The sequence below is a fragment of the Cherax quadricarinatus genome, chromosome 10 (assembly GCF_038502225.1).
Source record: "Cherax quadricarinatus isolate ZL_2023a chromosome 10, ASM3850222v1, whole genome shotgun sequence".
Taxonomy (NCBI): domain Eukaryota; kingdom Metazoa; phylum Arthropoda; class Malacostraca; order Decapoda; family Parastacidae; genus Cherax; species Cherax quadricarinatus.
The window spans coordinates 19,480,129-19,504,056 of NC_091301.1; the positions used below are offsets into that span (position 1 = coordinate 19,480,129).

The window sequence follows — 23,928 nt, forward strand, 5'->3', positions numbered from 1 at the left end:
GGCAGGAAAAGAGGGACTATAAATGTATTAATTCAAGGATTATGTGGAGTAAAATAAAGATTGGATGTGAAAAGTGGGTTATAATAAGTGTGTATGCACCTGGAGAAGAGAGAAGTGTAGAGGAGAGAGAGAGATTTTGGGAAATGTTGAGTGAATGCGTGGGGAGTTTTGAATCAAGTGTGAGAGTAATGGTGGTTGGGGATTTCAATGCTAAAGTGGATAAAAATGTTATGGAGGGAGTAGTAGGTAAATTTGGGGTGCCAGGGGTAAATGTAAATGGGGAGCCTTTAATTGAGCTATGTGTAGAAAGAGATTTGGTAATAAGTAATACATATTTTATGAAAAAGAGGATAAATAAATATACAAGGTATGATGTAGCACGTAATGAAAGTAGTTTATTAGATTATGTATTGGTGGATAAAAGGTTGATGGGTAGGCTCCAGGATGTACATGTTTATAGAGGGGCAACTGATATATCGGATCATTATTTAGTTGTAGCTACAGTTAGAGTAAGAGGTAGATGGGAAAAGAGGAAGGTGGCAACAACAAGTAAGAGGGAGGTGAAAGTGTATAAACTAAGGGAGGAGGAAGTTCGGGCGAGATATAAGCGACTATTGGCAGAAAGGTGGGCTAGTGCAAAGATGAGTAGTGGGGGGGTTGAAGAGGGTTGGAATAGTTTTAAAAATGCAGTATTAGAATGTGGGGCAGAAGTTTGTGGTTATTAGGAGGGTGGGGGCAGGAGGAAAGAGGAGTGGTTGGTGGAATGATGAAGTAAAGGGTGTGATAAAAGAGAAAAAGGTAGCTTACGAGAGGTTTTTACAAAGCAGAAGTGTTATAAGAAGAGCAGAGTATATGGAGAGTAAAAGAAAGGTGAAGAGAGTGGTGAGAGAGTGCAAAAGGAGAGCAGATGAAAGAGTGGGAGAAGCACTGTCAAGAAATTTTAATGAAAATAAGAAAAAATTTTGGAGTGAGTTAAACAAGTTAAGAAAGCCTAGGGAAAGTATGGATTTGTCAGTTAAAAACAGAGTAGGGGAGTTACTAGATGGGGAGATAGAGGTATTAGGTAGATGGCGAGAATATTTTGAGGAACTTTTAAATGTTAAGGAAGAAAGAGAGGCAGTAATTTCATGCACTGGTCAGGGAGATATACCATCTTTTAGGAGTGAAGAAGAGCAGAATGTAAGTGTGGGGGAGGTACGTGAGGCATTATGTGGAATGAAAGGGGGTAAAGTAGCTGGAACTGATGGGATCATGACAGAAATGTTAAAAGCAGGGGGGGATATAGTGTTGGAGTGGTTGGTACTTTTGTTTAATAAATGTATGAAAGAGGGGAAGGTACCTAGGGATTGGCAGAGAGCATGTATAGTCCCTTTATATAAAGAGAAAGGGGACAAAAGAGACTGTAAAAATTATAGAGGAATAAGTTTACCGAGTATACCAGGAAAAGTGTACGGTAGAGTTATAATTGAAAGAATTAGAGGTAAGACAGAATGTAGGATTGCGGATGAGCAAGGAGGTTTCAGAGTGGGTAGGGGATGTGTAGATCAAGTGTTTACATTGAAGCATATATGTGAACAGTATTTAGATAAAGGTAGGGAAGTTTTTATTGCATTTATGGATTTAGAAAAGGCATATGATAGAGTGGATAGAGGAGCAATGTGGCAGATGTTGCAAGTGTATGGAATAGGTGGTAAGTTATTAAATGGTGTAAAGAGTTTTTATGAGGATAGTGAGGCTCAGGTTAGGGTGTGTAGAAGAGAGGGAGACTACTTCCCAGTAAAAGTAGGTCTTAGACAGGGATGTGTAATGTCACCATGGTTGTTTAATATATTTATAGATGGGGTTGTAAAGGAAGTAAATGCTAGGGTGTTCAGGAGAGGGGTGGGATTAAATTTTGGGGAATCAAATTCAAAATGGGAATTGACACAGTTACTTTTTGCTGATGATACTGTGCTTATGGGAGATTCTAAAGAAAAATTGCAAAGGTTAGTGGATGAGTTTGGGAATGTGTGTAAAGGTAGAAAGTTGAAAGTGAACATAGAAAAGAGTAAGGTGATGAGGGTATCAAATGATTTAGATAAAGAAAAATTGGATATCAAATTGGGGAGGAGGAGTATGGAAGAAGTGAATGTTTTCAGATACTTGGGAGTTGACGTGTCGGCAGATGGATTTATGAAGGATGAGGTTAATCATAGAATTGATGAGGGAAAAAAGGTGAGTGGTGCGTTGAGGTATATGTGGAGTCAAAAAACATTATCTATGGAGGCAAAGAAGGGAATGTATGAAAGTATAGTAGTACCAAGACTCTTATATGGGTGTGAAGCTTGGGTGGTAAATGCAGCAGCGAGGAGACGGTTGGAGGCAGTGGAGATGTCCTGTTTAAGGGCAATGTGTGGTGTAAATATTATGCAGAAAATTCGGAGTGTGGAAATTAGGAAAAGGTGTGGAGTTAATAAAAGTATTAGTCAGAGAGCAGAAGACGGATTGTTGAGGTGGTTTGGTCATTTAGAGAGAATGGATCAAAGTAGAATGACATGGAAAGCATATAAATCTATAGGGGAAGGAAGGCGGGGTAGGGGTCGTCCTCGAAAGGGTTGGAGAGAGGGGGTAAAGGAGGTTTTGTGGGCAAAGGGCTTGGACTTCCAGCAAGCGTGCATGAGCGTGTTAGATAGGAGTGAATGGAGACGAATGGTACTTGGGACCTGACGATCTGTTGGAGTGTGAGCAGGGTAATATTTAGTGAAGGGATTCAGGGAAACCGGTTATTTTCATATAGTCGGACTTGAGTCCTGGAAATGGGAAGTACAATGCCTGCACTTTGAAGGAGGGGTTTGGGATATTGGCAGTTTGGAGGGATATGTTGTGTATCTTTATATGTGTATGCTTCTAAACTGTTGTATTCTGAGCACCTCTGCAAAAACAATGATAATGTGTGGGTGTGATGAAAGTGTTGAATGATGATGAAAGTATTTTCTTTTTGGGGATTTTCTTTCTTTTTTGGGTCACCCTGCCTTGGTGGGAGACGGCCGACTTGTTGGGGAAAAAAAAAAAAAAAAAAGGAGAGAACATTAAAAAGTTAATCTTATAAATCTAAGTTTGATGGTTGTACAAAATCAAACTAGCAAAATCAGCCAGACATTTCAGGTTTCCTGGGTTTTGATAATGTTTAAGTTCTAAATCAGGTAAAATTGGTTTGAGGAACCATGACAAACATTGATTCAGTGTCCACACTCTTAACCCTTTGACTGTCGCAAGCACATTTCTGAAACTGTCATTCTATGTTGCAAAATTTCTTGAAAAAAAAAAAATTATTTTTTCCTATGAAATGATAGAGAATCTTTTCTCGATGGTAATGACACTAAAAGTACAAAATTTTATCGAAAACTTATGGAATTACACTCCCGTGAAGTTAGCGATATATATTCATCGGCTATTTTGCCGACTTTGAGCCCTGTTTTCGGCTAATTCCATTGTTTCAATCGACCAAACTCATAGTTATTTCTTTAGAACTCCATTTTTTCTATCAATTGAGTACAAGAAACTGCCCATTTACCAATTTCAACTACCCAATAAAGTGGTCAGAAATTGGCAATTTGGCCAATTTCACACAAATTAAAAAAGATGCTAATTTCAAAATAGGGTCCAGAATAAACAATACAGACATTCTTGGCACTAAAATAACATATCCCCTGTTCATTAGTCACGTCTTCAGGCCCGTCTTATATACTCTTGCTTTCTATTTTGATTTTTTATTCACACAAATAATAGAAGATTTACTGTTATGCAGACTACCGCATTATTGTAAAAAATGGTATAAATAATATCAGTGCACTAGTGAAAAAATATTAGACTCCCCAGTTGACGTGTATTGGACGTGTGGTGTGATTTGCTTACTCTTGAACATTGGTAAAAATCGAACATTTCCGCTACTATGAGCTAAATTTCGAGGTCCTTTTCATTCTGTCGAATGAGACCAAGAAAACGAGAATACAACCATAAATACTATACGAAAATACACCTCAAAGTCGGCGTTTTAATCCAAAAATACGGTCAGTTTTTTTTTTCTCGTTATGCACTGCATGCTGCAGGATTTTTTTATACAGTGCACACTGACCACACAGACCCATTCTCTCACATGTGAGCCTACCAGCTTTCTCCTGCTTGATTTGAAGCCGCTAGAATTATTGAGTATACAGTGGACCCCCGGTATTCGATGGCATCGGTATTCGATGCATTATATCACAAAAAAATTTCCTCGGTATTCGATTGAAAACCCGGTATTCGATACGATTCGTACGAGACCTGTCCACATGTGGCCTGAACTGCCCCTTGTGTGCCAGTGTTTACAAGCCAGCCAGTGTGTGCTCATCTAAGGACCATATTATCCATATTATCACTGTGTTTGGTGCTTGCTTCTGCAAAATAAGTCACCATGGGCCCCAAGAAAGCTTCTAGTGCCAACCCTGTGGTAAAAAGGGTGAGAATTAGTATGGAAATTAAGAAAGATTTTGAAGGGTTTGGGGCTAACCCTGAGAAGCCACTTGTGGAATACATTGTGCCTACTTCAAAAATTAAGGAAATGTGTGCACAGTGGGTTGAAGTGCAAACCTTTATGGATGAAAATCATCCTAACACAGCTATTACAATGACAATGTTGTGGCCCATTTTAGACAAATCGTAAAGGAACGGGAGGTACAGAGCTCTATGGACAGATTTGTTGTGCGACAGAGGTCCAATGACTCTCAAGCTGGTCCTAGTGGCATTAAAAGAAGAAGGGAAGTAACCCTGGAAAAGGACTTGCTACCTCAAGTCCTAATGGAAGGGGATTCCCCTTCTAAACACTAACACCTCTCCCGTCCTTTCATCCCATCAATCATCACCAGATCTTCATTAAAGGTAAGTGTCAATTATTTTATTGTTATTGTAATTATTCTATTGCATTAAACTTAATATTTCATGTAGTAAAATTTTTTTTTTCATACTTTTGGGTGTCTTGCACGGATTAATTTGATTTTCATTATTTCTTATGAGGAAAATTGATTCGGTTTTTGATATTATCGGTATTCGATGAGCTCTCAGGAACGGATTAATATCGAATACCAGGGGTCCACTGTATGTACGTCCGAAACACTGGCTCGTAAGACATACATATACAACTGAAACAGTCAAAGGGTTAATGAGTTGTCCTATCTTGGTTAATAAGCATGTTAGTGATACAGTAGATCATCTGGTGATTGATTATTTGGCACTCAACATTATGTGGTAGTGTTTGATTTGGCAATTAAACAAATAATATTAAAAGGAATGTTCAAAAAGGGACCATAAAAAAAAAAGTGTGATTATTTGGCGTTATTGAGAATCCATTTACACCCTTCCCTACCCCTCTCCTAAAGGCATTAGTTAATCAGTGATCTACTGTATACGGGCTCTCCTCACTTAACGATGGAGTTCCGTTCCTAATACCGTGCCGATAAACGAATTTGTCGCCAAAAGAGGAGTATTACAACCCAGGAGTCCAAATGGCCTGTTATCCTGGGTGTAAAGAGAGCAAAATAAACACAGCAGAAAAGTTTTGACTTATATTATCCTTCACCAATTTAGAACAGCAATATGTACACTATGTACACTATGTACAGTAATAGGTATTAGTGCACTCCATGGTAAGCAAGGCAGAATAGAAGCCAAAAGAGAGCAGACCGTGCTTCAACCAGCTCTAGAATGGGAATGTCAAGGGCAGACAGGAGAGTGGTACCCACATAACCTCTGAGATTGCCAAAACCATCTTCTTATTGGCTGGAACCTGGTCACTAGTTGAACGACGGGGCCCCATCGTCAACTCTTAGTTACCTGGTTCGCTGGTTGGGGGAGATAGCCTGTAAATGAGGGTGTGTACATGCGCCGAATAAAGGTTACGTACTCTTTGCATGCCACATCCCCACCCCGAGAAGGCTCAGGATTAGGCTGCCACCTCCCAATTTAACCGTGCTGCCATGGCACAAAATAATGGGACCACCTTTCCTCTCCACCATCCAACTCTTAGATAGAGCTCAGCTTTTCTCGTGACAAAAAGCCAAACCCTAAACTCAGAGTGAGATAGCAGTCAGTCGGGCTAGCATAGGTCCAAGATACAGGCGGACGGTAGCCCACATCCCCTCACTAAAAAAAAAACCCACACCAGGGGATAAAAAAAAAGAGCTTGAAAGGGGTTACCACAAGTAACCTAACATCCTAACCTAAGTAAATAATATAGTTAGACACTAGATGAAGAGTCTGCCAACATATTTTCTTTGCCGGTAATATGTACAATTTTAATACAATAGGGCTGCAGCCTTAGCCTCCAGCTCATGAGCCTTGTGTTGTGGTTCTTCATGGTTTGGAGATATACTAGAGGATTGTGATCACTGTAGACGGTGACCACCTGCGATGTCTGGCCCACATAAACATCGAAATGCTCCAAAGCCAGTACCAGCGTGAGGGCTTCTTTTTCAGTGGTAGAGTAAGCCCTCTGATGCGGCTGGAACTTGGCAGAGAAGAAGGCTACAGGCTGCAACTCCTCGTTCCCGTTTTGCAATAGTACTGCCCCAACCCCAGACTCGCAAGCATCAACCTGTAATGAAAAAGGTTTGGAGAAGTCTGGAGACAAAAGAATGGGTGCAGTACACAATAATCTTTTTGCTTTGTCAAAAGCATTTTTACAGTCTGGGGTCCAATTAAAGGGAACTTTGTGACTGGTAAGAGAGGTAAGAGGGGCTACAATATCTGAGAAATTCTTACAGAATCTTCTGTAAAATCCTATCATGCCTAGGAAACATTGAAGAGATTTCCTATCATGAGGAACTGGATAATCTTTAATAGCAAGAACTTTAGCAAGTTCAGGAGCAACTTTACCACTACCTACTTCATGGCCTAGAAAAGTGATAGTGGCCTGGCCAAAGGAAGATTTAGATAAATTAACAGTTAAATGGGAGCTCTGAAAGGTCTCAAAAAGAGCCTTAAATCTAAGTAGGTGTTGATCCCAAGTATCAGACACCACAACAATATCATCTAGGTACGCTGCCGTGCCTTCAAGCCCTTTAATAGCCTGATGGATAAGTTTCTGGAATGAAGAGGGGGAGTTTTTCATTCCGAAGGGGGTAACTGTATTGATAATGACCTCCTGGAATTACGAAAGCAGAGATTTCCTTTGCCTTATCCGTCAAAGGTACCTGATAGTAACCTTTAAGGAGATCTAACTTGGACACAAAAGTAGCCTTTCCCACAAAGTCAATTACGTCATCCAGACGAGGAAGAGGGTAAGCATCTGTAATTGTGACCTCATTCACCTTACGGTAGTCTGTACACATATGAAACCCTCCATCAGCCTTCTTAACAAGGATGCACGGTGAAGCCCATGGACTAGATGACTCCTCCACTAAACCATACTTTAACAGAAATTCTACTTCCTGCTGAAGTAGCCTCTGCTTTTCAGGATTAGCTCTGTAGGGGGAGAGTTTAATAGGTTTAGAGTTTCCCACATCTACATCATGATAACCTAACGTACATTTTTTCGGCACATCCGAAAAAATATTAGGGTATGACTGTAGAAGCTCTGTTAAACTTGTTGCTTGCGTTTCAGATAGTCCCTCCATTAAAGGGCTAGGGTCCTTGAGGAGGACAGAATTTGAAAGTTTAACATTAATTTCAGAGATAGAATGCAAAGAATCAGAGTTGTCCTCAGAGGTAGAGGACAGAGTCATTACTGGGACTTTATCTGGTGTATGAAAAGATTTTAATTGACTAATGTGGTAAGTTTTAGTTTTTGAGGTCTTATCAATAAGGGCTACCACATAATTTACATCAGATAATCTACTTACAATTTGCATAGGTCCCATAAATCTAGCTTTTAAGGTGTGGCCAGGTATAGGTTCCTGCACCAACACCTTGTCTCCTGGATGGAAGGAGCAGAATTCTGTCATACCTCTGTTTCATCTTATTTTGAGCTGTCGTTAGGTTAGCCTTGGCTAACTGACGTGGCACCTGCAACCTTGAAGACGGGTTGTAGAGTGTTGAGCTAATGTCTTCTCCCATCCATCCTTCTTTGAGCACCTGAAGAGGTGCTCGTTTCTCGTACTGAGAACAGCAACAAAGGTAGTGATTCATCCCAGTCTGTAGGAAAATGCATGCAAAAAGTTCTCATCATGGTTTTTAACGTCTGATGGAATCTTTCCAAGGCGCCTTGGGACTGAGGATGATAGGATGATATATGCCGACACCAGACGTCTGACTCGTCTAGGTGGCATAAGTTACGTATTCGCTATGCACAGTATGATTGCAGAATATCCCAACGTAACACGTTAATTTGCATAACACACTTAGCTATGCACAGTACGATTGCAGAATACCCCAACGTAACGTTATTTGCAGAACACGCTTAGCTATGCACAGTACGATTGCAGAATACGCATACAAGATGGATACGCAATAGCAAAGCTGACTGCAAAATTCTTCACACCGGACAGGCTAGTAGCAACTGACACACAAAATTTGTAAAGCAGTGCCAGACAGCCAGCTACACACTGTTCTACAAGATTGACCGTAGCGAAGCGAGCACACCGAACAAGCTAGTAGCGAGCTGTTGAACGATCACACAATAGCAAGGCTGACCATAGCAAAGTAACTGACATGCAAAATTTGTAAAGCGTTGGCAAAGCTAATGCAATGCCAGACAGCAAGCTGCACAATGTTCCTGCTACCATCTTCACCCTAGGCTCAACCCTTTCTCTAAGTCCAGTTCCAGCTCTCGGACAGGCTACCCATATTACAACCCAGGAGCCCAAATGGCCTGTTATCCTGGGTGTAAAGGGAGCAAAATAAACACAGCAGAAAAGTTTTGACTTATATTATCCTTCACCAATTTAGAACAGCAATATGTACACTATGTACAGTGATAGGTATTAGTGCACTCCACGGTAAGCAAGGCAGAATAGAAGCCACAAGAGAGCAGACCGTACTTCAACCAGCTCTAGAATGGGAATGACAAGGGCAGACAGGAGAGTATAACGATGCTTGTTTGGTAGTCTGGTAGCGGGGTGTGAATGATACGTCTTCTTCGGAGGCTTCTTTGTTTATTGTTAAGTCGTTTTGGGTTACACAGGCTTGTGTGTTGTGCCCATGGCCCGGGAGGGCCATGCCCACGAGAGAGAGCTGGGAGGCCTTGTGTCTTGATGCCAGGCCGCTGTGTGAGTGAGAGCGAGGCAAGTCTGGGCATACTGAAGTGGCAAGGCCTATAGATGGCAGCACCAGCATAGCGCGAAATATGAACTAAGCTGGCAGACAGCATGGGCTGTCTGTGCAGACAGTACAGGCTGTCTACAAGAGTGGTACCCACATAACCTCTGCTATTGCCAAAACCATCTTCTTATTGGCTGGAACCTGGTCACTAGTTGAACGACGGGGCCCCATCGTCAACTCTTAGTTACCTGGTTCGCTGGTTGGGGGAGATAGCCTGTAAATGAGGGTGTGTACAGGCGCCGAATAAAGGTTACGTACTCTTTGCATGCCACAAGGAGCATACTGTAATGGTGGTGAGTTTATATCAGTCATCTTTAATATTACTTCAATGTCACCCTTGCACCATTTATAACATGTTTAGTGTATTCTTAAATATTTATACAGTAGTGTACTGTATATTGTAATAAACATAATAGAGGAAATCAGCACTGATATACATTATTTAGGTATGCATATTGGTCAGAGAGCCTATTGTAAGTCCGAGTCGTCAGTAAATGAGTACGTCACTAAGTGAGGAGAGGCTGTAGTTACTTACACTTGTATTGGTCATGTGACAAATATATTTATACATGCATTATATTTCAGACCTCCAGACCCAAGAGTGTCAGTGGAGAGAATGGGCCTCAACCTGGAATCTCCATCTGAGGATGAAACAGGAGAACGTACAGAAAAACCCTTTGACCTTGATACTGTGAAAGAGAAGGGAAGGTATGCTGTTTACACCCTTTCACTGTCCAAACACCCCCTACCCCTTCCTTTGAAATTAATATTGCTCCTATTGTCCACTGTAGAAAAAAAATTCTGAAATGTCAGAGAAGCTTTTTCTGAAGGTAATAACACCAAAAATATGAAATTTGATGGAAAACATACAGAATTATGCAGGGGCACAATTTACACTTTGGCAATTTTGCCCAATTTGAGTTCTGTTTTAAGTGAATTCCATTCTTAGCTATTTTACTTGTATACTTTCTGTTCTATCTTCTGAGCATAAGAAATTGCCCATTTACCTTATAAAGCTCACAGAAGTCGGTAATTTGGTAAATTTTACACAAAATTAAAAAAAACCTATCTAAAAATAGTGCAAAATAAACAGTGTAGACATTCCTGTGGGTGAATGTGTGTTCTATTTTGGATCACCCAATCATGTAGGGAGATGGTCATTGTGCTGAAAAAAGGAATTCGATTGGATTACCCTGCCTTGGTTAAAAAGGGCCGACGTGTGAAAAACTCCACTTAGTAACTAGTTTCTGGCAAATGTTTTCATTGTAAGAAAATACATTTTAAAGAACACTGCATGACTAGTATTTTAGCAGATGAGTTTTGGTTTCAGGTTCTTCTGTGAGATGTGTAATGTATCGGCTACATCCCAAGACCAACTGGATGGCCACATGACTGGTCAGCGACACTTGAAGGCTTTGAGGCTGTCTGCAAAAAAAGCCATAGTACCTTCATCAGGTCAGTGTTGTGGGCTTCTTTATTAACCCTTAAACGGTCCAAACGTATATATACGTCCACGCGCGTAGCGCCCCAAACGTATATATACGTTTTCTTTGTCATTCATTCAACATTGCTACAATAAGCCTGAATCACCTAGACATGAGAGAATGGGTGTGCGCACTCACTGTGTGCCATATTAAAGATTGTTTTTTTTTCCTCAAAAAAGTATATATACGTTTGGACCGTTTAAGGGTTAATTCTCATTACTTTTTCATAGAATATCTTAGAAAAAATTATGTATTCCTTTCTCTCATTCTGTCATTTAAATCTCATTTTAAATATAAAAGTAAATTAATCCCTTTATTAACAAGCATTGTGTCAGAATGCACATCTAAGAGCTGAATCATCATCAATAACTTTCTGAAAGTTTTCTATCTAAATTTGCAATGAAGTAAAAAATTCTACAATTTTGTTAACTGTTTATGTATAGTATATTAATGACATAAGCTGGAAAAAGCATTGCCAATATTGCAATTTTTTATTTAAATCAGTGGCAAGTGCTGAAACCTTAAGGGTTATGCAGCTCTGCTAGTGTTACAAGGTTTAGGTTTCAGAGGAAAAGTAATTACAGTCAACCCGTGATTTAACCAACAAATAGGGAAGATGGGATGTCTTTCAAAATCAGATTTCTGTTAAATCAAGAATCGGTTTACCCAGCATACTGTAATAGTAATGGCCAATTCTAACTTTAACTGACTTTGTTATTTCTGAATGTTGTCTGGTCACATATTTTATCCAACAAATCCAAATTTTGTTAAATTGGGGTCTGTGAAATCAAGGTTTTACTGTAACTTCTATAATCAGGTAAGTGTCTTTAGGCTCTTGTATATACTGCAGATAGTGATAGATAGGTCTAATGCTCAAATGTAAAATTTAATAATGTGGAAATTATTTTAATCTAATGTGAATGATATGGCTAGGATGAAATTTTTAACAATTTGCAGTGCCCTTATTAAAGAACTGTGATTTGTGTGCTGAAATTTGGCTGCCTTTGTATCCTCATGAAGTTGAAATGTGAACCAAGGTGTCAGACGTGTAATTCATGTACACGTGCGTAATGTCATGTCATGAACTTTAATTTACAATGCAAGCATTGTTTAGTAATTATTGATATTAGTGTAAAGGATGTTAGTGAAAATGAATTAACACATTAAAATAACAATATGATCTGGTGGCTGTTAGGAATGTGACAGTATGAGAAAATAATAAATGCTGTTGATCAGTTACTTTCATTATAAAATTATTAGAAAATAAAAATATTCATTATCACTTGATGGAATCTGGTAAGAGTACTTCTTAGCCGATGAAAAAATTCTTGAACAGTGCAGTTAAATGAGATCATAAGATCCTTAAAGTAATGCCTGGAAAATAACTGTCCTCTTCAGTATTAACTCTTTCTTTGTTATCTAATTAAATAGGAATAAAATCTGCTTTAAACCACAAGCATAATTTATGAGATTTTTTATTCCCTGTTTTAATAGGTTGCAGCCGAAATTTTCTTTATACACGTACAAGGTGTATTTTCCATTTTCTCGCTTCATTATCTTGTATTCATTTTGTTTTACTTCATATGTAACAGTATACAGTGGACCTCCGGTTAACGATATTTTTTCACTCAAGAAGTATGTTCAGGTGCCAGTACTGACCGAATTTGTTCCCATAAGGAATATTGTGAAGTAGATTAGTCCATTTCAGACCCCCAAACATACACGTACAAACGCACTTACATAAACACACTTACATAATTGGTCGCATTCGGAGGCGATCGTTATGTGGGGGTCCACTGTATTAGTTTTCCCATCATCTCGTTAAAAATATTCTCACTGGCTTGTATATTAGAAAAAAAAAATTGAATAATATTTAGTATCTTGGGCATAAAAGATTGCATTTTGTAACAGGTAAGTGTTGTGTTAGGCTATTCTCAATACAATAACAAAGAGTTGAAACTGTATAATACAGCCCTGGTTTCCCAGAACTGTATGCCTAAGACTTTTGTGTTAACACTTTCACTGTCCAGACCCTCAAAATTAATATTGCTCTCAGTGTCCACTTCAAAAAAATATTTTTTCTTGCAAAATGGTCGAGAATCTTTTTCTGGGGGTAACGATGCCTAAAGTGCAAAATTTGATGGAAAATTTGCGGAATTATGCAGATACAGAGTTAGCATTCTCGGCACAATTTACACATTGGAGATTTTGCTGACTTTGAATCCTATTTTAAGCCAATTCCATTGCTCCAGTTAACCTGATTTTTAGCTATTTTGGTAGTATTCCTTCCCATCTATTGATTGAAAACAAGAAATTGTCCATTCGACTACCATATAAAGAACACACAAGTTGGTAATTTGGCCAGTTTTACACCAAAAAATATTTCAAATTTAAAAATAGAGTGCAAAATAAACAATGTAGACACTCCTGGCACTAAAACAAGATTTCCTCTGTTCATTAATCATCCCCAGGCCTCTCCTATATTGCACTTACCTTCCATTTTGAGTTCATAATCACACAAAAATAAAAGATTTACTCTTATTTCCCCAGATAATAAAATATAACCAGGAATGATTAGCCATGGTTTACGGCATCCTAATAATTGAATCAGGTCTATTAAAAACCCATAAAACAGACTATGGGGTGGATGGGGGCTTACCTGTCCTCGGGAAAATTGGCAAAAATTAAATATTTCCACTACCTTGAGCTCAATTTCTAGCTACTTCCAATACTTAAATCAATCAAAATCATCTTTATTTCAGTAGTATTTTTTTCCATTCTATCTAATGATATCAAGAGAAAGCACTTTATATTTGCTATTGGAAACCATCTATGTCCTTGGTCAGGGTTTTGTTTTTCCTGTCATGCACTGAGTGAGACAGGATTTTTTTTTACTGTGTACACTTACTGCACAGACCCATTCTCTCACATCTAGGCCATAATTTACTGCTTACAGCTTATCTGAGTGAGCGGAGCTCATGCCGTAGAAGCATGTGAGGGATCTTAGCGTCAATGACATAGTTCTGTGTGATGGCCACTGAAAGGGTTAAAGTACTGTAAGAAACACAGGGTACCTATGAAGGATAACACCTGTTGTTTAATTGCATCATTGATTATTGCCAGAGTTTGGTACTATGTCTGTGAACTTGGTCCACCAAACCCATTTTAAATTTTATTAGCCCGAACATATTTGAGACTGAAAGGTCTAATACAGCAGTTACTCGATTATCTGCAATAAAGGGGCAGGGGAGGTTGGGTGGGATTCTCAGAATTTTGAGCAACCTGCTTATTGTATCAGGTATTTTGGGTTTAATTTATTTTGACTAGTTAAGTAAAACATGTTACTATGAGTATGGTATGGTATTGTTGTACACTATGTGGATGTTTTGTCAGTGGTATCCTGAAGGTTGTTTATTGAAAATATGGCTAATATTCATTTAACATTGGTAATGAACTGCTGGAAGAGTAGTCACTAGTTATTTAGTGGAATATAGGACTAGTAGCATTTTTAAGACTGTAGTTTGTTAGTGGGGCTTAGTGTATTCTGGGAGTTATTGAGTGTGCAAAGCATAAAAGTACTGAATACTGCATACAGTCATACCCTGCTTTACATCATTTTGGCCTATGTCAAATTTACCTTTACACTTTTCTAGAATAAATTTAAGTTTAACAAATGTCATTATGTCCGACTTTGTCACTCCGCAATGTCACCTACGTCATGATTTTTTAATTGTGTTCATTATTCTTTAAGGTTTGGCAATAAATGTATTCTTTTGCTAGTTTTACAGCGTCATCATTTTAAGGCATTTTTCAGGAATTATGTCTGGTTTCTGTAAAACCCAGGGTACGTCATGGCTCTTGGAACCAATTAATGATGTAGGGCAGGGTAAGACTGTATTTTAATCTCCAGAGAGTAGGTTGGCACTACTTGTATCTAACCTTAATGAGGTGCTGTAAGTTACTTAGGCTCCTCATGCTTTGACTTGCCTCTTCTTCACTAGTGATTAAATTGAGTAAAAAAAGGAAAAAACAATCATCAAACATAGGAGAAACTGCACACAAAATTGACGAGTACAACCAACCCCACAAATTTGCAGTGTTCCTTATTTGCAGAATTTGATTCTCCAAGATTTTTACTGATTGGCAACATGTAAAAAAACTTGATTATTCATGAGTTTTTGGAAGATACCCATATGCTTAGTGACTTTCCAATGGCCAAATCTCTCTCCATTCTGGTCATTCTTTCTTATGAATGTTAATATTAAGCAGATTACAGTGATATATTAAAGAAATCTTTTCTTTCAACGTACCAGCTGTATCCCACCGAGGTGGGGTAGCCCAAAAGGAAAAACGAAAGTTTCTCCTTTCAAATTTAGTAATATATACAGGAGAAGGGGTTATATTAAAGAAATATGGTCTCTTAATTACAAAATGAGCTCAAATCACAAATAAATTATGCAGACTAAGTTTTGTAATACGTATATATTTTTTTTAATTTTAGATTTGCTGTATATATGGAAATGTAAGCTATCCCTCTCCCCTCCTCCTCATGCAAAGGGGCATTTACAGCTATTGAATGAACGATGATCAGTGTTTGCTCTTTTGGGTCATCCTACCATGATAGGAAATGCAATAAAGCTAGACCTAAAAAAAATCTTATACTGTACACACATTACTTACCTTAAAATATTTTTGTACCTAGATTATAGCGAATGATGAATATATTTATTGTAGGAAGTCTGAATACATGAAGAATGGGTATTATTGAAAACTGCTGTATTAGCGAAACATTGTAAAACAAAGTGCTGTAAAGCAGGGCCCTCTGTTTTATGTACTCTTAGAATGTTTAAATGATCATTGTACACACATCGGTGTTTCACCAGAAATGCAGTTTTTAATGATACAGTATTTTGTAAAATTCATCAGTTTTCAAAATTCTTAGTCTACAAAGAATACAAGTCACGATACACAAATAATCTTCATTTAGTGGGAAAGTAATGACGTTACGGTCTAATTTGGTTGTCATTACTAGTAAAAAAACAAAATCTGTTGCTTGTTCCTAACTGTCTTATTTTTATTTTGTTTAGAATAAAAGAGGAGGCTGGAAAAATATAGTGTGAAGCAGTGTTGATAATATGAAACATAAGTGTGAGAGGACTAGCAGGTGGGCTTTCCACTTAGCTGTATTAATGTCTTTACAATTTGGGTTGTAAGTGAATGTTAGAGATGAATGTGGTCTGAAGGAATTTGATATGAAGTTGGAGTTGTCATAGTTGCTGTTTGTAGAAGAATGGTCTAGAGGAGCAGTTTAGAGTGGTGTGTAAAAATAAGAAAGTTAACAGTGAATGTAAAAAAAAAAAAGTAAACAAAATAAGGGAAGGAGGGAGAAGTGAGACTACAAGGAAGGACTACAGAGCTACATGGGGCTACTGCAATGTCAGACATTTTGTGCAGCTACAGGAAAAATCTGTGTTCTAATTCTGATAATGGATATATTTTGGTTAATGAAGTAGTTGTTGGAAAAATTGCAGTTGGCATTCTCTATGACATTGGCATTTTAGTGATTGCTAGTGCAAATTCACTTCAGACATACTTGCCTAAACCAGTTTTATCTGACAATGTTTTTTACATTATGTCATATAAGACTAAAAAATCAAGTTACCTCCACACATGCCATTTTCTTAATATTGTACCCAGCTGAATATCATTAGTTTTTAAAGGACTGGAATGGACTGAATATCAACACCATGTTAATGTTATTTGATTTTTTTTGGCCCCTTATTTTGATTTCCTTTTTTCTTTTAAATATAATTATTTGCTGTATGTATACAAATACATGTATACATGAATGATAGTTTGAGACAGAAGACAATAACATTAACATGGTGTTGATATTCAGTTCTTTACAGTCCTTTAAAAAAATATATATATACATATATTCAGCGGGGTACAGTATTACAAAAATGGCATGGTCAAGGTCCAAAGAATGCTGGTTTATATTCATCCTGTGGATGTAAAAACATGTACAGTACAGCTATGTATAAATATGTACCATGCAACCTTTATTGTAAATGTGTAGGCTAATTTTCATTAGTAATACTATAATCAAGTGAAGCTCTAAACCTGAAAGGGTCACACATGCTGCAGTGCTTTTCATTTCAAGTAGAATTGTAAGTGGGTGTCTTACATTTAATCCTTTGACTGTTTCGGGCCCCTTTCTGAAACTGTCATTCTATGTCACTCATTTTTTGAAAAAAAAAAAAAATTATGAAATGATAGAGAATCTTTTCCCGATGGTAATGACACCAAAAGTTCGAGATTTGGTCGAAAACTCATGGAATTATGCTCCCGCGAAGTTAGCGGTCTTGGCGACATATGCGTATTGGCGATTTCGCCGACTTTGAGCCCTATTTTCAGCCAATTCCATTGTTCCAGTTGACCAAACTCATAGCTATTTCTTTAGAACTCCATTTTATCTATCAGCTGAGTACAAGAAACCTCCCATTTACTAATTTGGACTACCCAATATGGTGGTCAGAAATTGGCAATTTGGCCAATTTCTCGCCAACTAAAAAAAATGCCAATTTCAAAATAGGGTCCAGAATAAACAAGGTAGACATTTGTGGCACTAAAATAACATATGCTCTGTTCATTAGTCACATCTCTAGGCCCCTCTTATATTATTATTGCTTTCTATTTTTATTTTTTATTCATACAAAAAAATACAAAATTTACTGTTATGCAAACTACTGCATTATTGTAAAAATGGTATAAATAATATCAGTGCACTAGTGAAAGAATATTAGACTCCCCAGTTGACGTGTATTGGACGTGTGGTGTGATTTATTTATCCCTGAACATTGGTAAAAATCGAACATTTCCACTACTTTGAGCTCAGTTTCAAGGTCGTTTTCATCGTCAAAGTAATGAAAATCATCTCGATTTCTGTAATATGTTTTCCATTTTATCACCTAAGACCATGAAAACGCGAATACAACGATAAATACTATACGAAAATACACCTCAAAGCCGGCGTTTTATTCCAAAAAAACGATCAGAGTTTTTTTACTCATTACACAATGTGTGCTGCAGGATTTTTTTTATGTGGTGCACACTGACCACACAGACCCATTCTCTCACATGTGGCCCTACCAGCTTTCTCCCGCTTGATTTGAAGCCGCTAGAATTATTGAGTATATATACGTCAGAAACATTGGCTCGTAAGACGTATTTATACGTCGAAAACAGTCAAAGGGTTAAATAAGCAAGTACAGTAGAAGCAAAGTAAAATTTATGAAGGGATTCAGGGAAACCGTTTAGTCAGACTTGAGTCCTGTGGGTGGGAAGCACAGAGCTTGCACTCTGAAGGAGGGGTGGAGATACATTGCAGTTTTTGAACTGCAGTGCGTATTGGCAAGACAGCGATTGAGTGAGTGATGAAAGTTTCTTCTTTTTCGGGTCACCCAACCTCAGTGGGAAATGGCTGATGTGTTAAAAAAAAAAAAATACAGTGGACCCCCGGTTAACGATATTTTTTCATTCCAGAAGTATGTTCAAGTGCCAGTACTGACCGAATTTGTTCCCATAAGGAATATCATGAAGTAGATTAGTCCATTTCAGACCCCCAAACATACACGTACAAACGCACTTACATAATTGTTCGCATTGGGAGGTGATCGTTAAGCAGGGGTCCACTGTATAGTGCAGTACATAGTACATATATGGTGCTTCGTGTGTCTTACATTCATTTATTATTATCCAAATAACAATGATCCATATGCTAACTCTTGGTGTAGGCTTCACTTCATTAAATTTATTTTTGTTGGGAGAGATAAATGAGACCTAGGTAGTAGGTTGGTAGACAGCAACCGCCCAGGGAGGTACTACCGTCCTGCCAAGTGAGTATAAAACGGAAACCTGTAATTGTTTTACATGATGGTAGGATTGCTGGTGTCTTTTTTCTGTCTCATAAACATGCAAGATTTCAGGTACGTCTTGCTGCTTCTACTTACACTTAGGTCACACTACACATACATGTACAAGCATATATATACACACCCATCTGGGTTTTCTTCTATTTTCTTTCTAGTTCTTGTTCTTGTTTATTTCCTCTTATCTCCATGGGGAAGTGGAACAAAATTCTTCCTCCGTAAGCCATGCGTGTTGTAAGAGGCGACCAAAATGCCAGGAGCAAGAGGCTAGTAACCCCTTCTCCTGTATAAATTACTAAATTTTAAAAGAGAAACTTTCGTTTTTCTTTTTTGGGCCACCCTGCCTCGGTGGGATACGGCCGGTTTGTTGAAAGAAAGAAGAAGAAAGATAAATGAGAAAAACATCTGCATCAGATATTAATATGAATGATTTTAGTTACTGGCTAACTAATTTCAGGTCATGACTATATGAAAACTCTAGGGTTACTGTCAAAATGATTTATATTTTTATAATGTGTATTTTTCAGTATTTATGTACTGTACTTGTATTTAATCAAGATTTATTCAATGTAAATAAACCGTTATTATACAACACTGAATATGAATGTTTTTTTCTATTTGGAAAAGGTAATAAATATATAAATAAATACAGTACCTGGTTTCTGGAGTTTGTTAAAGGCTATATTTTCTTAACGTTTCTTTAAAAATGAAATTAAGCTTAATTTATAAATTAATAAAAAATTGTGTTAAATAAAAAAGCTATCCCTGCATTTTGTATAATTATTAGTTTAAATAAAAAGCAGTTTTTTATTTTAACTGCAGTACTAATTAACATAAAAGAAGTTTTGGTGACTTTTACATATTCCAAAGGAATTTTTTATTTGCTACACCTTTTGTTAAAACTCAAGGAATGTAACCCATGAGTTTTTATTCCCCAGGACCATGAAGTTGGCTCGTAGACTCGTGTCAAGAAGGCTAAAACATTAAAAGTGTGCCGGCGACTTGCCCTGGTACCTTCTCTTACCACTGGCACCATCTCCACATTATTTTTCTTGGTTTGTTTCATTCATTTCTATTTGTTTACTGTAAAGAACTGAAGTGCCAGTTGTTTCTTTCTAGGCACATATAATATCTATAATATACTAATTAAATTCTTTATTTTGGCTTGAGTTCATAATTATTGTTGGAGAAATTTGTAAGGAAAATGACACATTATTGTAATAAGTTTTAATATAATACAGTAGCACTTAAGAGTGAGAAATAAGAAATAGGAATGTGATGAAAAGGAAAAATAATAATTTTTTTTTTTTGAAGAATAATACAATACACATAAATGTAGACAAATTGATACTTAGAGTGAAATTAAAATTGTGACTAATGATTACAAACAAATTTTCTTAATGCAATTGTGAAAGGAAATATTTTAATAAATGTAATTTATTTAAATATGTGAATTAAAAAATAGAAAATGGGGTTGAATATTTTATTTGCTTTATTTGTTGGTCTCAGATTTAAATTTCTATCATTTTGTAATATTTAGTCACTATAGAATGTAAGTTAAACTACTAGTTGATAATTTTTTTGTCATTCACTGAAGTTTGGAAAAAGTGCATGACATATCTTAGAGATATTTCGGTGTTGTAATGTAGCCTGATTATGATAACAGTGTTGTTATTACAGTACTGTTCATTTGTTTAAAACTTATACTGTATAGCGATTAAAATTAATGTACACTATATTGAAGCATGAATAGTTTTCTTTGTGCATTTAATTGTAAGAATGTCATTTTACTATAGTAATGTAAGGAGAAATGCTTGAAAACAATCATGTCCATGGCAAATGATTTATTATATTTACGAAAATGCTTTTTAAGAATTTTTAAACAAAATTTTGTAGTACGTGTGTATATTAAGAATTAAGCCATAGATTGTTTAAGCTCTAGTTTAATCAGGAACCTTAAGGACTTTGACAACACAGTAACTACCTATAAAATATCTAACGATATTGGTTAAAAATTGCCTTCTTACTGAATTAAAGCTTAGAAGACAGAAGCAACATTTCATTAATATTCTTGTCCCTTTGGTTTATTGTTAGGTAATACTGTTAATCTTGGATGAATCGGTTTTCATATTTTTCTATTGAGTGAAAGCTCATATTTTTTTTCTGTGTTTGAAAAGCACTTGCTTACAAGTGCCTGAACTAAGATGATACTCTAGTTGGTTTGGGCTTATGCTTTTTTTAAAGCTTATCTCATATGATTCCACAGTTGGAGCCTCTGTTACATTTGCATCTACTCAAAAGCAGTATTAGATCACAAACTGGTCATCAAGAATAAGTTGCAATACTATTGCTTGAATAATTCACAACTAACCCATAATTAATAGATGACAGTTCAGAAACCCAAACTGTGGGTTATGAATTGCAATATAATAATTATCTTGGGGAAATCCTAAACAACAGGGATCATACAGCATCTGAGAAATGGGAAGCAATTAGGTTTGATCAAAGGAAAGAGAGGACAGGTCCGATTCCTTAGATCAAGAGTCCCTACACCAACATCAAGGAGTAACTGAATAAAGCACTTTCTGACTATGACCTTAGTTTTTATAGGCAAGGGTCTTAGTAAAATGCATCTGGAGATCATTGCAAGATTTTTCCAATAAGGCAGTGTGTTTAAGTTTCATGCACTAGTTTAGTAGGTACAGTTTTGGCTGACCTGCCAACCTTTAGAGTGCATTCTAGGTTTCTGTATACAGTAAAGGATATCTTTTTACAGCACAGATTTAGGTGGCAATTGAACAATTATATTTTGCTAACAGGTTTTAGTAAATATAATTTTTATTTGATATAGAATGCATTATTTGATAATTTTACATAGGTGTGTTAAGATTTAACCCTCAGACTACCGATGATGTAAATTTATGCCAAAATTCTAGAGCCTTTAAAATGGTCCTAATTGGCTTTGGATTATATCATAGAAAACAGGTCTGTGCTATGGATGTGACCAGCATAAGATTTGTGTTATGTACAGGGTATTGTGGGAGCCAATAAATACCATTTACATTTGTTGACATGTGTTTAATGGGATTGAACACTAATTATAAGTGAAATATATGAAAATGTAGATTCAGACATACCTCACTATGGCAGGTTAGGTTCCACACCACCACTGTAAAGCAAATATCGCCTTAAAGCCTTTTGTTTACTTGCCAGTTCATATAAAAGCATAAAAAACATGTTTATCATTTATCAAGTGTACAATAGCACTGGGCCTAAAAAAAAGATGCAAAAGTTTTTTTAACACATCGGCCATCTCCCACTGAGGTAGCGTGACCCAAAAAAGAAACACTTTCACCATCATTCACACATAATCACTATCTGCAGAGGCGTTCCAATACGACAGTTTAGATGTCACTCCAAACAGCCAATATCCCAAACCCCTCCTTCAAGGTGCAGGCATTGTGCTTCCCACCTCCAGGATTCATATCCAGCTAACCGATTTCCCTGAATCCCTTCACAAAATATTACCCTGCTCACACTCCAACAGCTCATCAAGTCACAAAAACCATTCGTCTCCACTCCTACCTAACACACTCATACATGCCTGTTGCATGTCCAAGCCCCTTGCATACAAAACCTCTTTTACCCCCCCACCCTCCATCCTCTCCTAGGATGACTCCTCCCCTCCACTACAGATTTATACACTCTCCAAGTCATTCTATTTTTGCTACAACCTCTCTAAATGACCAAACCACCTCGACAACCCCTCTTCAGCCCTCTGAATAATACTTTGAGTAACTCCACACCTAATTTCCACATTACGAATTCTCTGCATAATATTTACACCAGACATTGCCCTTGGACACTATATCTCCACTGCCTCTAGCCTCCTCCTTTGCACCATTTACAACCTATGCTTCACATCCATATAAGAGTGTTGGTACCACTATACTTTTGTACATTTCCTTCTTTCAATTTTATGGTTAACCTTATCCTTCACAAACCTGTCCACTGACAAGTCTACTCCCAAATATCTGAACACATTCACCTCTTACATACTCCTTCCAATGTGATATCCAATTTTTCTTTACCTAACTCGTTTGATACCCTCATCACCTTACTCGTATCTATGTTCACTTGTAACTTGCTTCCTTTACACACAAAAGTAATAGTAATAAATAAAAAAATTATATTGCTAACCTTCAACCTTTGGTAGGCAAAAACGAAAATTGCTAATTTTGAAATGTTTTTTTCCTATGAGTGGATAGAGTGTGTCAATATAAAGTAAATGAGCCCATACAAAGGAATATGTGAAAGTTTGTTTTCAATCAATTGCCAATATGAGAAGACTGACGAAAGTAGGTCTTGCCTATCAAAGGATGAACATTTTTAAATGTTGCAAAGTTGCAATTGTTAATAAAAATAAAACACCAAATAACTATATTTTAATTTTATTATACAAAAAGACAATATCAAAGACATAAATTAAACTTGTTTTCAAACATTTTGTAAGCATTAAAAAAATACAAAAATGAATCAAGTAGCAACTTAGACACATTGCAAAGGGATATAACTTTCAATTCCCACATTCCTGAGTTTCCTAAGAAAGAATAATCATTCTAGATCACTAATTTGTACAATTTCTATCCTTCTTGATGTATATATTTACTTTGCATATGGCAAAGGAAAATGAGGATATGACATGATGTTTGTGTTTGCTCTACAATTTGCATTGAAGTAGCTTGCCTGGCACTGGCCCGTGAGAATTTTGGCTTTTTTGGATGGTCTATCTTCCTCGTCATCATCACTTGACACCTCTGCATCCTGTGGCAAGTACTCATCACTACTGTCAAGCAATTCCAGGTGATCTGGCTCTGGATCTGAGTCACTTTCCTCCAAAATGCAGAGATATTTGGACTTGTCTTTGGAGGATTCACCATAAAACAATTTCTCATTGATCTGGAAGGACAATAAAAACATTCTGTACACACCCAGACTACTACAGAATTGCTATATGCATTACAATTTTTATTTTGAATATTTATTTACTGAAATTTAAATTTGGGGCCAAAATAGGCAAGAACGATATTTTTTGGTCTTTTTTTGTTGCACTTTTTTCATATGCATGGTGCACTCACATTATGCTTCACACAGACTTTATATATATATCAAAATATGCCTAAACTATTCATTTACACACTAGAAACACAAATGAGTACTTACCGACATTGTAGAGGGTATAT

The 23,928-nt window shown here is 37.0% G+C and overlaps 1 protein-coding gene across 4 annotated transcripts in view; it reads left to right on the plus strand.

The window, feature by feature from the left end:
- LOC128699619 (zinc finger matrin-type protein 3) overlaps positions 1 to 23,928 on the plus strand; it is a 185,956-nt gene that overhangs the window by 57,372 nt on the left and 104,656 nt on the right. For 3 of the 4 annotated variants that reach the window (XM_070083685.1, XM_070083688.1, XM_070083687.1), the window contains exons 6-7: positions 9,856 to 9,978; positions 10,601 to 10,725. In XM_070083685.1, the coding sequence (XP_069939786.1) occupies positions 9,856 to 9,978; positions 10,601 to 10,725 (248 nt within the window). Of the gene's footprint in view, positions 1 to 9,855; positions 9,979 to 10,600; positions 10,726 to 19,623; positions 20,737 to 23,928 lie in introns of those variants that run through there. The other variant, XM_053792348.2, reaches the window with a different exon arrangement.